Genomic DNA, 15,683 nt, shown 5'->3' with positions numbered 1-15,683 from the left:
CAGCAGTCCGGTTCACAACTAAGCTCTTGATTCTTGGTCATCCCAACCTAAACTGTTACTGGAGCCTTGACATTAACCCCTTCTTCTAACCGCCAGAGCGAGTTGCCCAATGCACTCAGCTTCACGTATGGAATATCATTCCAGAAAGTACATCAGAGCTTATATAAGCCACGGCCTCAAAAGTTCCCTTCCTTCAAAGTTCTTTCCTGCCAAACATCTAAACCGGTGCTACCACTGCATTTCCTCACACCAACTTTTACTCTCGAGGAAATGTTAAAACAGCAATTTAAAATCATTTTAGTAATGAAGCCATTTCGAGATCTGCTTACATCCAAAGTGCATTAGCTTCAAGCCTGCAGCTTCTCTGAAGACAGCATCAGGAGTAGGTTCTATCATTAAAATCATAGTCAGTTATGTACATTAATGAAGCCTGCAACTCAACAGGCATCTGCAGACTTAGCACTGCATATTTTATTGCTGATAACATGCATTTCTTCTAGTATAAACTTTATTTTCACTTGTAATACTTACATACTTATATGGCATTTCTCCACAATTCTATCTATTGTGTTCCTGGCAACTTAGAAAAATCAGTTATTATGAACCATAATGATTTCAGAGTAAACAGTATCTCATGCAACAGTTTATTGTAAAAATAATTCAAGATGACATTTACAGTTCAGATGTCTGTAAGTTTAAGCACATTTTACAAGTGTGTTCTATTCTGAATGACAGCGTACTTTAAGAATTGACAAGAATGTCTAGTCTAACTGTAGATTCAGAAATTCACTGTTACTGGAATCATTAAGTGAAACCAGGAAACGCAACAAAAGCTGGACAAAAGCTGTTGCTCAATACTTGTGATCACATGCATGCAGAAGAATGCAGTTTTGAACTAGCACTCCAGACAACTAAGCCTGCACTAACAAGAAATAGTCTAAACTAATGGTAGTTAAACAACTCTGCAAGACAGATGTTTAATCATTTAATGACTGGACACTTAATGATTGATCTTCTAGGCCCTTCTGTTTCAATGGAGCACTCAATCTTCTTTGCATGGGCAGCTCATTTAGCTCCTGATTGCAGAGACTTCCTTTCATTGGCTGCTTTTTGTTTTTGCTGCATAATTTCAGAGTCTCTGCAAAGAAAAAAAGTTGGATTTCAGAACACAGCTCAATTGTTGTTCCAAGCAGAAACAAGCTCCAGCTTGTTTCTGCCCTTTACCATCCTCCATTTCAAGAGGGGAAAAAGTCACTATCCCAAAAGGTACACAAGTTACTTGCTTATTAGACCTTACACAATTACTTTAGTTTTCAAAGGACAAAATAGATGAAGCATCTTCAAGAAAGTGTAACCAAATCTTTCCTGTTCACACCAAGGTGTCTTGGTTTCAGAGTTAACTGTTAACTTCTTTCCCAGTTGCTGCTAGGAGGCTATGTTTTGCGTTTACACTGAAAAGAATGTTGATAATTGAGGAACGTTTTGCTTAGTACCAAACACTGCTTGCATAGTGTCTAGGCGTTTTCTCCTTCTCCCCCTGCCCTGCCACTGAATGGGTGTGCACAAGAAGCTAGGAAGGAGCACAGGTCAGGACAGTTCCACAAAACAGAACATCCCACCTAGTACAGAAACTGGTGAGGGTTGGCTGGATTGGAGGGGCTGATCGCTGCTCAGGTGTCAGTCAGCAGGTGGGGAGCAATTACACGGGGAATCAGTTCTCTTTTCTTGGGTTTTATTTTATATGTTATATATTTATAGATAACATTTTTGTATATTCCTTTTCTTTATATTACACACATATTATTTAGTACATACACACAGACACACAACTATTATATACACACAAGCAAAAAGCTGCTCAAAAGAAATAAAATCTTGTTATGTTTAACCCCAGACAGCAACTAAGCACCACATAGACACTCCCTCAACTCCTCCCCCTCCCAGTGGAATGGGGAAGACAGAGAAGAGGGGAAAAAAAAAAAAAAGACAACCCTGTAATAGCTAAAATTAATGTAATTTAAAATAATAAGTGTAATGAAAAGACAAAAAAACCCAAAGAGGGATAGAAACAAAACCGAAGAAAACACCCAAGCAATGCATGGTGCAACCCTCGCAGCTAACTCCTCCCAGTTTCTGTACTGGGTATCATGTCCTGTTGACATGGAATAGCCCTTGAGCAAGTTCGGGGCAGCCTTCACAGACATGTTCCCTCACAGCTTCTTGCTCACTTTTTCACTGGGGAAGTATGGGAAACTCAAAAGTCCTTTACTTAGGATATGCACAGCTTAGCAACAAGTAACCATCACTATGTTGTCAATACTGTTCTCCCACTAAATCCAAAACACAGCCTTGGTACTGTTGACAGATTATCTACACAGGAACACAGATAAGCCAGGCACTTCTTTATTATGCAGCGCTGGGAAAACACGGGAGATAGCTCCTCCATACCTGCTTCGTTGTTAAGTTACCATTTTCAGGGTTTTTATACAGCTCGAAAGAATCACATTTGCCAATACAAGCATGCATAAAATGTCCATCTATCAATTTAGCCCTTCACCTTGATTGGTTCCCAACAAACATAAACTTTCCAAAATCACCGTGATTGGTCAAAAAAAAAAGGTATCAGTCCCTTTGTTTTAGTAACAACTAAGGTAACAGCCAAGAAAACCTAACAAATACATTCACCAGGGTCTGGTAGCTAGGGTAACAGGTCCCGATCAGGTGTGGTATGTAACTCTTGCAGTTTGATCCTTATGTGATTCAAATGAATACTTACTTAATCAATAGGTGTTTGAGTTATTTGCAAGTGCTTAGCTAATTGATTGAACTATTAACAAGTGCTTAACTACTTTTGTGATGGTAAGTTGTTAACTAAAATAACTGTCTATCTGTAACAGTACCAGCTACTATGAAGAAAGTTACCCCAGCTAAAACCAGGACAAAGCTTTACATGCCTTACCAGAAATTAATTTGTTTATAGAGCAAAACTTACATCTACAGTTCATGCTCTGGCGTGTGAATGGACTGTGAATCAAATCAAATGCTGTTCCAGCTAAGACACTGGATTCTTTCTGACCAATTTTTCCTCTCCTATTTTGCCCAACCATTTCACTCAACTCTACTGGATCTTACCTCTGTTTCCGCTGAGATGCTGACAAGCTATCCTCTTTTCTTTTCCCTTTGTGGATCTCCTGAGTCTTCTTTAGGTTCTTTTGGCGAGCAAGTTCACGCTGATTCCCACCTGTAAAAGTTTATAAAAGGTACTAACACTTTTCACACACCTATGTTTATCTGTGTAGAAGTCCAACATTCGTTCCAGAAATGCTATGTAGTTTTCCATAGAAGACTGAAAGCAGATCACGAGCCTGGGAAAAATGACAGACAGTAACTCATCCAAAGAGAAGCCATCTTCTCTATCTCAAACAGATGACAGCATCCAATATAGCCTACAAATTGTTCTTAGACTGAAAAAACACCATTAAAATGAGTGGAATGTGAGGAAGTTCATAAACTTCTCCAAACTCCTCACAAGGCTCCTCTAAGAAATCAAAACACAGATGGCTGTAACTATATGGAACCTAGACACATTTACCTGCTCTCAGTTTGTAATGCTGTGTCATGGTTTAGCAAAGAGCAGCTTTTGCTTGGTAACAGGGGGAGCGGGTTGCAGTGAAGACCCAGTAAAGCATTTTGGGACTCTCCCCCAGCTCCTGGGTTCACACCCACCTCTGGCCTGGCTGGGCCAATCTGGCACCTCTGCCATCACTATTTAGGGACAGGAATTTGAAGTGCTGGTAGGAGGTTTAAGAGTGATACAAGATGGAGACGACCATGCGGACCCCACAGTCAGAGAAGGAGGAGCACCAGACCAGCGAGACCTCTGCAAGCCATGGTGAGAATGCAGCTGTACCCCTGCAATCCATGCAGGGCCATGGCAGGACTGAGAGTTACCAGCAGCTCCGTGTGAGTGCACCTGGACGGGCAAGAGACTGTGTGAGGAGGTGGCCATGGCACAGGCCATGCTGGAGAACCTGTGGGCCACAGAGCAGCCCCACATGAGAGGCAGAAAGGAGCTGCAGCCTTTGGGATGAACACGTCAGAGCAGCCTGTGCAGGGCTACCGGGTGTGAGGGACCCCATGGACTTGCAGGGAGGACTGGTGCGCAGCGCACTTGCCCTGAGGAGAGACAAACTGCAGAAACCATCAGGAATAGACTGACTGAAACCCCCATTCCCTGCCCCTCTGGGCTGTTCTGGTGGGGAGGAGGTAAAAACACTGGGATCAGGACTCTGAGCCCAGGAAGAGGGGAGGAGTGGGGAGTTGGGTCTTAAAGGGCTGGTTGTACTCTTCATCGTTGTGCCACTCAGTGTTGTTTTGTGTTGGTTGTGTTTTGGGGTTTATGGTTTTGCTTTAGTTGGTGTTGGATTAAATTATTTTCTGTTTTCTTCCCCAAGCCAAGCAGCCTGGTCTGTTTTGTCCTGAACCTTAAGTGGCAATTAAGCCCTCCCTGTCCCTTGGCAATCCTCAGGTCTTTGGTACTTGAGGCTAATTGTGGTCTTTTGTTCCCTGATGGGCCTAAACCAGGACATGCTGTCATACAAAGTCACCTATGGATTCCATCACATCTTAATGCCAAGCACCATGAACTTTTAAAGTTTTGCTCATACTTAGAAAGAGCAGTTAGGGGCCTCACAGGCATTCGCAGAAGTAACACATTTCTGTAGATGTCACTGCAGATGACCAGTTATGGTTAATGCATAAGGGAACTTTGGCTTTTTACTGGATAAGGTCCCCAAAACTGCTTAACACAGAATTATAATGCATTATTGGGCATTCATAAGCCAGAAGCTCAGATGGCACAACTGAATGCTGGAATTGCCTTAGTCTAAGAACGCTAAAAGCAGAGGTTCACAGCTTTCTTTACCATGCATGCTTTCTAGATTTCATTTTAAACCAACATCTGTATTTTTCAATTGTTCTTATAAAATGAGTTTCTCTGTGGAGGTGCTCTCTTAACCTGTATCCAAGGCAGTTATAGTTCTTCCACCCACTTTGCTTGTGATGGACTGTTTTTATTACACTCAAATACTACTAAAGAGGTGACCTTGATATATTTTTAAATTTGAAATCAAGTGCAGCATTTAAGCATGGCCTCAGCAAGTGTTTAGCTTCACTTTCAACAAAAGTGAGAAGAAAAAGCATTACCTAGACACAAAACTACATCACTGTTGCCAGTATAGAGGACACCTCTACAGTGGACACTCAGCCTTTCGCAGGACCACCAGTAGCTCCCTTATCTGCTAGCAACTTAGGCATTTAATCTTTTTTATTAGACAATATTCCTAGGGGCTTATCATCTCCCATCTAAATACTCATGGTCTTCGAGGCAATGGCCACAATCACATTTACAAATTTCTGAGCTAGCTGACAGTCTTTCTTTCGCATCTACCTCCTTCTGGCAGTTTTAGTCTGCAATAACCTGCCAGAGCTGGTTCACTTCTTTGGTATTTCTTCTTGTCTTCTCTTGGACTGTTTTGAACAAAGTGTTTCAGATGCACTGTTCTTATCATTTGTACTGTTGCGCAAACATGACTGCATTTTTCTATGCTCAAAAACAAAAGCTCCATAATTTGTTGTGCCTCTTTTCAGTGTCTCCAATCCTCAGTTGCTTTTAATTTTACACATATGGAAACAGTTTAGAAACAGGACAATATTAAACTGTAATCTGTTGCTCTGATCTGCAGCTGCATACTCACTCTGTTCCTGATCTGGTAACCTACCTGCCATGTCAACAAGTACACCAACCCTGCAGAAGCCATGGTTCTGTGCATTCTTTACATCAGCAGATATATTGTCTGGCAAGAGGTGTCAGAAGTCCAAATGAAAACAGTGAATCATGACTGCTGCTTCCTGAGGGCTGCTCCTGCCCTGGAAGAGATATTTCTGGGACAGTAGTACCTTCTGAAAAAAAACCTAATAGAACTCCTGCTCCATCATCCCCAAAAGCATTCCCCAAACTCCACGTAGGGGCACTACTTGTTCAGAAACTGAACCAAATTAGCTATCTCTGGCACTACTACTTTTGATTAAAATTTGATGACTCATTAGCAGATGATACATTCCAATCTATACGCAGTTCTTGAGTTTTGTGGTGCTCAGGAGGCATGAATGTCTTAGAATAAGTTGCAACAATGGAATAGCTCTCTTTTATCAGGAAAAAGGGGCAGGAAACACACTGCTGTAGTCAGAATTCATATGGCTGTTAACCTAATGCACTGCATTTGTTTCCAAGTAAACACTGTGCAAGGTGTCTGCAGAGTCACTCCATACACATGGTAAGACTGTAAACTTAAGAACCAAACTAAATGGTATCACTGAGAAGCCTGGTTGCCACCTCTGCACAGCAAAGCAGAGCAGGTAGAAGAGTAGAACAATACAGGATGCACAGAAGGCACACAGAGCCAAACAACTATTAGAAAAGATGTTAAGTCATACCATTCCTGCTTCCAAGAAAACCTTGACAAGGACTGTTTGGAGTCAGTACTTCACCAGGGATGCTGAATGAATATACGTAGCTCCAAGAGAGGTGATGCTATTTCCTACATTCTGTAATGTCAATCTAAATCTCCCATGATGTGCGGTCCAGTCCTGACAGAAGACTAATCACCTTGCTGTTAACATGAAATTTGAGAATGAAATGCCACATAAGACAGTACGTCCTTCTGCATGAATCTATGCTTGAGCATCCCCCCATCTTCGAGTCTCTGCAAGATATATGCCTTAGTTCAACCAGCCCTTGTTTTTTCCATCTCCAGTCTAGCTGCTCTTGAAAAGAAAGATATGCAAGAGACCTCTGAAAAGCACTAAAACAAGCAGCAATAATCCCTACTGTTAGGGGGTTAAAGAGAATGACAGTAAAGACTGGCTACTGAGGTCATAATCCCTAGAGTTCTTTCTGAGCAGCAAAGGATCTATCTAATCATATGACAGAACTTAGAGCAGAAAAAAAAAAGAGCCTGCCACTGTGTCCCAAAACCAGAAAGTAAACAGAGTCATTTGATGCAAGAACAAACCAAATAATGGAAGACAAATGACCAGAAAAACTCATTTATCTAGTCATCTTCATAACTTTATCCAATTTTCAGTTACTCTGAAATTTTGCAGTGCAACAAGTACTAGGAATTTATGAACTTGGAGGCATAGTAAGTAGTTGTTAACATACAATACATTCTTACTCTGTTTTACCTGTATATCAGCTCGAAATCATGGACTGTCATCCAAGTCTCATTGACAGTACAGTGCTAAACTCTAGAACCATGTACTAAAGCTAAGACTAGGCTGTATAGTAGCACACCACAACGTCCCCGTCCACGTCTAGTATTTCAGATACTGTATTAAACTAGGCCATCCCACAAGGAAATGCTTATCATTCTGCTATGTTCAAGTGTGAGATGCTGTGCCTCTTTTTAACCTCAAATTATGTTTATTTTAACATGTTACAGAACAGGAGAAAAAAACCCTATTGACAAGAGACATAACCCGCCTCTTCCTCACATGGAAGGTCTGACCTGTGTACAAACTGTTTATGATCCAGGTTTTCACCTGCACTTACAGCATATGGCACTTTCAAAGCTATAGATTTTTAATAATGTAAAAGCACCGTCTGCGTTAAACAGAGAGAGTTTCTGCATTGCTAGGTATAGCAAGCAGAAGCCACAACAGCAACGCCACCAGTGAGATGAAGTTTGGTTCACAGTTCTCCGCCATTTTAGACTAGATGTACCCACGTTACTTTTTACTCAAGTGACAATTAGCAACCCCTGTTACCCTTTCAACGACAGTCTTAACAACCCCCATTTAAGGAACGTGCTACCAAGCATTCGGCGGTGAGAGATCAGCCCTTTATTTACAGATTGGATGGTAGCCAGGACTGTAACTGAGCGTTACTGCTGGTTCCAGCCTATCGCCAACGCAACCAGCCCACGGGACGGGGTAAGGATGTTTTCACTCTAAGGCTCGGACGGCAGCAGGGTGCGGGACGCCTAAGCCCCAGCCGCCCCTTTACTCGCCGCAGGGACGCCTAGGCCACGAGACCCAAGCGTCGGCACCGGCACTACGCCGTCCAAGCCGACCCCCGCAACGACTGCCCTCGGCGTCGTGCCGCAGCAGCACTTCCCCGCTGGCCTGGAACCAACCGGGCCGCCACCGCCGCTCGGGCAGACTTGCCACAGGCCCACTACCCTCCGCTCAGTCCTGTCCCTCGAGCATCCCCCTGGGTCCCGCTTGCACTCACGGGTCATGGCGAGACGCTTCAGGCCGCGCAGCACCAGCGCCGCCGCCAATCGCACCTCACTACACACCAACTGCCAGAACCTTCTCGCTGCCCACCCACCGCCGACGCGCCCGCTATATTGCTTCGGCGGGCGTGACGTCACTGCGGCACGCAGGAGGCGGCGCAGCTCCGGGCGGCCTGGCCCAACCAGCGGGCTGCGCGCCTGCGGGGGGCTGCGGGACGGCCGCCAGCAGGAGAAGAATAAGCCGCCAGCGGGAGAATAAGCCGCCGCAGGTCGCTCCTGAAGTTGAGACCCCGGACCCGAGCTGGGACCCAAACCAGCGCTTTGCGGCTGTCGCTGCGCACCTCGTCCCCGCGGCGACGCTTTGCTTTGGTACCGCCCAAACCCACCCACCCAGCCACCCCCGCCCACCCGGAAACAACGCCGCAGCCGCAGGAGTCTGCCCCGCTCGTTTAACGCTGACGGCTGTGAGCGAAACCAGCGCCTGGAAGGCTGTTTACGACGTGTCTGTTTTGGGGCGGAGCCGCAGCTTTTGCGCTGCCCAGTTACTGCGAGGCGCCTTGGTGACGTTTCGGCGCAGCCTCTTGCTGCCTGCGCGCGCTGATGACGCGGCGGCGCGCGCCGGCGGGTGACATGTTGTGAGGCGGCCGAGCGCGCGGCGGTACCGGGCCACGCGCCACCGACGGCGAGCACCCGGGCCGGCGCGCGCGCGCGCCTCTCCCTCTGCCGAGCGCCATGTTCCGCCGGGCCCGCATCAACGTGCGGCCCAACGTGCGGCCGGCCGGCAGGGCCACCGGCGGCGCGGCGGACGCGGGGCCTCAGGGCTCGGACTCTCAGGCGGTTACCAGAGCGGAGGCTGCGGCGGAAGCAGCGTCTGTACCCCAGTCGGCCGCGCCGCTGGCTGAGAGGTGAGACACACCGAGGCCTCGCGGTAGCCTGGGCTATGGTGTGGGGGTGGGGCTGGGCAGATGACCGAGCGTGCATCCCCGGGAGCGGGATGGGCCTGGGGAGGTGGGGGGACGTGCCCCCCCCGCCCATCAGAAGCCCCAGAGGCTGTAGCCGTGGCAGGCTCCCCGGGAACGCCTGTTGTCACTGGCTGTCACCTCATGGTTGTCCCTGCATTGGTTTGGCGTTGTCTCGTCTTAAAGACTACCTGAAACAAAGGTCCTGAGCAGCCCTGCGGTCGATGCCTGGTGGCAGCGGCGTGTGTGGTCATCGCAGAACGTCTTCTACACGCTTGAAGCATTTGCAACCTAAGCAAAACTTGCGTTTCTTTAATGCGATTGCACTGCAGCTGCTTGATATCTAAGTTAAGAGTGCAAGGGAGGGGCGATCTGATCCTCGTTTTGTTGTTTTGATTTTTTTTTTTTCACCACTGTAAGAGCAGGGAGCTTCGGTTTGCTGTGTATGGCAAAAATTTGTTACACTCCGTAACTGAACGCTTTTGTATTCTTAGAACTTTGTGGAGGCTGTTTCTAGATGATGGATTTTAAAGTTTTTCCACCTGAGTGTCTCTGAAGATTCAGGAACAGTGGAATTGGGGGAAGTCACGAGGTTTGATTTCCTAAGTGTAGTAATTAGTGGTGTACAGCACAATTTGTTTGTTCTGTAGAATGCAGGAAAAGTAAAGGCAAACATGAAAATATTATGCACATTTATCCTTCCAGCTTAAGGCATTGCTGCATAGCTGCTCAAGCTCATATTTATAGTGTCAGTTACTTTGTTCAGATTCCTAAATGCTGGATGGTATCATTGATTTTTCAGGGAAGTAAAAATTCTCAGAGCATAAGATTTTTAATTTTTTTTAAATGTTTCCGCTAAATTGTATTTAAGTGGAAAGTTGGTGGGGCAGTGATTAAAAGCTCCACAAAACACAGGTGGTGTGGCAACTTGGTAATATGAACAAAATAATTACTGTCTTTTACTGTACAAAAAACAGAGGGTGTTAAATGGGACTTGGAAGGATCTCTTTCAGAATACTTAGGCACCGTGTAGTAAAGCTGCTGAACTCCTTCATGAGTGATATTCTGTGTACTGAAAACATGTATGAACTCACATCATGGGACATATTGATTGAGCTGTTTAAGAGAGGCAGTTAGATGTAAATACATGATCTGCAGCATTTGGCTGAGTCACAGACAGTACCTGGAGAGGATTTGGAAAGATGTTACTGTATGTCTTCTTGTATTCCTTCAAAAGAATTTGCTTATGATTGGTTCTTGTGCATGGCTAAGTGAACCATGGGTGTGGTTGTCCTTATGTACAGAAGCAAGGCCTATTTCCAATGTAAAATTAGAAAACCTCTTTGTGACTCAGTTATAATTCTGCTGCAGTCTTAATGTGAGCAGCAGCCAAGGATCCAAACCCTGGAAGAGTCTGCACATTTAGGAAGATCATAATGGTTAGCAATTTTGCTTTGACTTGATTTCATCTGGGATAGAGTTTTGTTTTTTTTTTTTTTTTCCTGATTCTCTTCCCCATCCCATTGAGGGAGGGGTGAAGGGGAGTGAGTGAGTGAGTGACTCTGTGGGGCTTAGTTGGTGGCTGAGGTTAAAACCCAGCGCCTTGCACTTGAAAATTATTTCTGCATAAATAAATAAGAAAGTTTTCCAAGGAAGCTAAAAGTTGTTGCCCCTACAAGGCTGCTTTTGCCCTTACAAGGCTGCTTTTTATGCATGAAGTGTAAGCAACCAAATCACATCAGCCAGTTTGAGTGCTGAAGATATTTTTTTAACTCCCAGTTTACATATCATCTACTTGTGAATGTAAGTGGAATGCTTAGATTGAGTGTAATAAATATCATCAAACCATGTGTTGTGTATATCTTTATTAAAATGTTTTTAATACATCACCCATGTTATGTGGGTCATTTTTTTATAAAGCTTTATTATATTATAGTCTTTGATATTACAACGGAAAGTAGAGAGCCTTCCAAAAAAAGCCAAGGTGGGGAAGGAACACATGAGTTTAGTGTTACAGGTCAACTAGTGTGTGACAATAAACAATCATTAATAATAATTCATATTACAAAATAATAGACCAGTCCTTATAGCTGGTTACTTTACGAGTAAATACCAGCTGTAGGTTAGTTCTAGTGTGGATTCTTGTATATAACTATTATTCTTTAGTGCTATGTTTATACTGATAGGCACATAAACATATCTTGAAAGTAAGAATTTCAAATTTTTGCTGTAAAGTATCTCAGAACACTCTTTAAACTTTTCCAGCAATGACAAGGCCAGTAGCTCAAATGATGCTGGAGAAGCTAGTAAACCTGCAGAGATGCCTACGCAGAGAAGAAAACGGATCTCTACTGTGCCCAATCTTGTCAAACCCAGATCTGGACCTTCATCTGCTCAGCATTCTGCATCAAAACCACAGAGGCGAGCATCACAGGCTCCTGATGGCAGTACTTCACTTCAGAAGGATTCATCTCCATCAGACAAGAGTAATGTTGAGAGCCCTTTAAAGTCTCCCACGCTGCCTGAAAAGAAAACACCTGTGCCACAAGTGCCACAGTTTTCCCCACTAAAAAAATCAGTGAACAAAGAGCAAACTGTAGGTGTACCTGTGCAAAAAAGTGATGATACCTTGCAGAAGAATGTGCCCTCCCCACTCAAGGAGAGACCAACACAGGAAAGATCAGGAACACAGGAGGAAAAGCTGTCTATGAAACCATCACCCGTAAAAGAGAAGCAACTGTGTTCTGACCGTGAAAGGATCCTCAAAGCTCGGAAGTTAAGAGAAATGCTTAAAGAAGAGCTGAAGAAAGAGCGGATGGTAGGCCTCTGTGTTGAGCAGTGCTGATCTGTGTGACAAAGGCGTGTTGTTCACCTAACGTTCGTTATTTCTTTGCACTAGTGTTTTTTCATCATCATCAGCTGCTTGCTACTAGTTGTCTGTGGTCTCATAACTGTGTATGTGTTTAGTCTATTCATAAGCAGTCATAGCACTGTGTTCCCTCATAATACAGATTTCAAAGGAAATTGTATGTCTTTTCATGTAATTAAAACCACAAGCCTTTCTGACATGAGAGCTGCTGGTAGAGTCAACATTTTGATTTTAAAAGTTTCACAGTTGGTAATACAACAGGGAAGTGTGCTATAAGAAGCTTGAGATTTGTCATATATCTCTTTAACTTAATCATAGACCATGTTCTGGAAGTTTGAATAACTTTTTACTTTTACTTGTGCCAGGCATTTTTGGTTGTTGGGGTGGGGAATAACAAAACTCCCCCAAATGAGGTACTTTATAAACAAAGAAAAGTACTAATTTGTGAAATATAAGTACTTTCAGGGTGAATTTAAGTGGTTTGTTTTTTTATCTTTTTATAATGAAATAGTTGAAACAGAGGCCCCCAATAATTGAAGGACGTTCTCCACCAGATCGTTCTAAAATGACCATGAGAGACTTGATATATTATCTGCCAGAAAACAATCCAATGAAGTAAGTATGACTCTTTTACTCTCTACATTTGGTTAAGTGATTTTTCTTTTTCTACCGATTTAATAATTGTGAAAAGGAGAGTTCTTAAATCTGAAGTATTAGCACAGATGCAGTATTATTGCAATGGTAACATTTTCCCATCTCCTCAGTCTTCATACAGAAATGAGAATGGAGAATAGCGTACTTATTGAAATAAAAAAATCAGCACTGAGGACAAGTTAATACTTTATCTCTCCACAGATGCAAAATAATAGAAAATGCTTGTCTGGGGTTTTTTCCCCCCACTGTTTGCTGTTACATTTTTACTTATGGCTGCTAGAGCTGTTATGACTGCCTGCCAAATGTAGTGGACTACACAGTTCTCCCTAGGTGCTGAAGTGCAGAATGCACTGCAGCACCTACGAGGTCTCTCCATTCCAGATGGATGGACATAGCTGCTACTTTACCTTTTACAGGTTTTGCCAGTAGTGAGGCTGAGTGAGCATCCCAGAGGTGCACAGGGAACACTAAGACACCTGCTTGCGCAGACTATCACAGACAGGGCAGGGCGTGTTTCCTGCAACTGGCAAAACCAATCACATAAACATTGAGTACAGCTGTCCCAAATCCTGTTCTTCTGCTTCTCAGTAGCAGATGAGTTTTCTGTTATTGTCTGTTACCACCTGCTTGTTAGTATTTGGTGCTTGTGTGGTTTATTTATAATTTTCCTTGTTCATTTTTCTTCACACTGAATAGTCCTTATGGAGGTAACAAGCCAGATGTCCTCACATTCCCTGAACCCTTGCAATGGATTCCTGCTTGAAACAGTTATTTCTTTTTGTCCTTTTTTTATACAAAACAATCTGAAAAAGTAAAATTCTTTAAGCAGTGGTGGTTGTTCGGTTAGACTCAGATCTAATGGTGTGGTAAAGTATTGAAAAAAAGCTTTGAGTTTGTCCATTATCAGCTTGTTTTGTCTGGGAAAAAAAAAAAAATTTCCCCTAGCAGCTGGTACAGAGCCTAGTTTTGGATTTAGTGGGACAATAGTGTTGACAACACACTGATGGTTTAGTTCTTGCTAAGTAGTGCTTATCTTAAATTAAGGAATTTTCAGTTTCCCGTGCTCTGCTAGCAAGCAGGGCTATAGGAAGCTGGGAGGGAGTGTGACCAGGAGAGCTGCCTCAGCCCAAGGGCTGTTCCATAGCATAGGGCATCACCTCTAGTACAGAAACTGAGGAAAGTTGTGTGGGAAGGATGGGTGGATCGCTGCTCAGGCATCAGTCAGGGGATTGTGAGCAATTGTGTTGGACATAACTTGTCATTTCTTGGGTTTTTCTTTCTCTCTCTTTTTATTATATTCCTTGTAATTACAATTTGGCGTTATATTATTATTATTATTATTTATTTTTAGTTATTAAACTGTGCTTATCCGAACTCTATTTTTTTTTTTTTTTTTCTTCCATGGTTCTCCTCCCTGTACCACTGGGTGTGAGTGACTGCCTGGTGCTTAGCTGCTGGCAGTTAAACCATGACACTACTAAAAATGGATTTGTGGAATGAATCAGAAATATATCTATACAAACATTCACCTCTAGCTTTTCATAAAATTCTAGGTCTTCACTAGCAGAGGACAAGAGAACTGAAAAAAATTCTACGCTGAGTCAATTGAAAGAGTAAGTCTTGGTAATGAAAGTACTTACAGTCAAAAGGTTTCTGATGTTGGAAAAAACATGTTTTTATGGTTACACTAATAGTGTAAGTGGTTTTTTTTCCTATTTCAATATCACAGCCCTTTTTTATAACAAATTTTAATTTGTGAGGGGAGAGTGGTTAAAGAACAGTTTGCTTTCAATGTTATGTTGGGGGATTTTTCCATTTTACAATGGAATGAAGAGCAGATTCCAGTTTATGTATTGACTAACTTGCTGATGGGTTGCATTGCTGGGTGGTTCACTATGTGTCTGTCACAGCAATTCCAGACAGTATCAAAAGTGTTACTTTTGATTGGTCTCCTAAAATTATAGACAGGAAGAGAAAAGTACACCTGACAATGACGAAGAAGATGAGGAGGAAGAAGCAGAGAATGAGGAGGAAAGTCAGGATGGTCCACTTCTAGTTCCTCGTGTGAAAGTAGCAGAAGATGGTTCAATTATTCTGGATGAAGAAAGGTAACAAAGTCTGTGCCTCATAGCCATTGTATACTATATTGCCTCCTAGTTTGTGAATAAAGAGCAGTTGCTTTGGACAGGAGCAAGTGTGAGTGTATTTATGTGCTTGAATTTGAGCTATCCTAACATGAGAAAGAGTGCAAATATGTGGCAAAATATGAGCAGCAGTTACCTGCATCTGAGTAGTGGCAAACTTTATCTATGAGAAGTATTTTTGGAGAAGGAGATAGAGAGGAAAGTATTTTATTAGAGTGAGAGAATACCAGATATTTGTCAAGCTCCCAAATGTCTTCTATTTAGTTAACTTCTTTGTTTCTCTGAGTTGCATGTGTCTGCTTAACTGTTACTTCTCAGTATAATTTGCTCTAGCTTTGTATTTTTGCATGTTGCAGCATTATTTATTTATATCTCTATTTTTCAGTAACTTTTGCTTAGAATATAGCTTTTTTAAGGTATTAGATTATCCAATTATTAAGTTCTCCAAATATATTATTAGCATAAGATTTAAGCCAAGGTGTAAGGACAGAGCAGTCTTGGTGAAATAATTTGGAACTATTCTGTAGTATAGATATGGAGAGGCTCTTGGGGTTCTGCAGAGTCTTGGATGTTAAAATGACAGTATTTTTATTTTTTTTTAAAGTTATTTATTTATTTTTTGAATACTATATAGAAAGAGAAAAGGAAATTTATGTGCAGAGGGTACTTAGTGCACTCTCCCATTAACATATGTGTTAATGGAATTATAAAACCTGATTACATGGTACAAATTCTGACTTGTGGTAGGAAAAATCAGAAT

General features: G+C 42.9%; 2 protein-coding genes across 6 annotated transcripts in view; one reads left to right on the top strand and one right to left on the bottom strand.

The window, feature by feature from the left end:
• Nucleotides 1-630: 630 nt before the first annotated feature.
• LOC104551882 (small EDRK-rich factor 1) lies at nucleotides 631-8,791 on the bottom strand. The gene is made up of 5 exons (XM_062018956.1): nucleotides 8,706-8,791; nucleotides 6,496-6,671; nucleotides 5,781-5,928; nucleotides 3,133-3,241; nucleotides 631-1,138 (listed from the first exon to the last, which is right to left on the bottom strand). The coding sequence occupies exons 3-5, from the start codon at nucleotides 5,785-5,787 to the stop codon at nucleotides 1,066-1,068; spliced, it is 189 nt and encodes a 62-aa protein (XP_061874940.1). The 5' UTR covers nucleotides 5,788-5,928; nucleotides 6,496-6,671; nucleotides 8,706-8,791; the 3' UTR covers nucleotides 631-1,065.
• Nucleotides 8,457-15,683, top strand: part of LOC104561040 (transcription factor TFIIIB component B'' homolog) — a 53,756-nt gene continuing 46,529 nt past the window's right edge. For 4 of the 5 annotated variants that reach the window (XM_062018954.1, XM_062018952.1, XM_062018953.1 and 1 more), the window contains exons 1-5: nucleotides 8,458-9,202; nucleotides 11,522-12,074; nucleotides 12,637-12,740; nucleotides 14,333-14,392; nucleotides 14,744-14,887. In XM_062018954.1, the coding sequence (XP_061874938.1) occupies nucleotides 9,030-9,202; nucleotides 11,522-12,074; nucleotides 12,637-12,740; nucleotides 14,333-14,392; nucleotides 14,744-14,887 (1,034 nt within the window). In that variant the 5' untranslated portion in view covers nucleotides 8,458-9,029. Of the gene's footprint in view, nucleotides 9,203-11,521; nucleotides 12,075-12,636; nucleotides 12,741-14,332; nucleotides 14,393-14,743; nucleotides 14,888-15,683 lie in introns of all 5 variants that reach the window. The other variant, XM_062018955.1, reaches the window with a different exon arrangement.

The sequence above is a fragment of the Colius striatus genome, chromosome Z, assembly GCF_028858725.1.
Source record: "Colius striatus isolate bColStr4 chromosome Z, bColStr4.1.hap1, whole genome shotgun sequence".
NCBI classification, from domain to species: Eukaryota; Metazoa; Chordata; class Aves; order Coliiformes; family Coliidae; genus Colius; species Colius striatus.
This window is presented reverse-complemented; position numbering and strand designations above follow the sequence as displayed.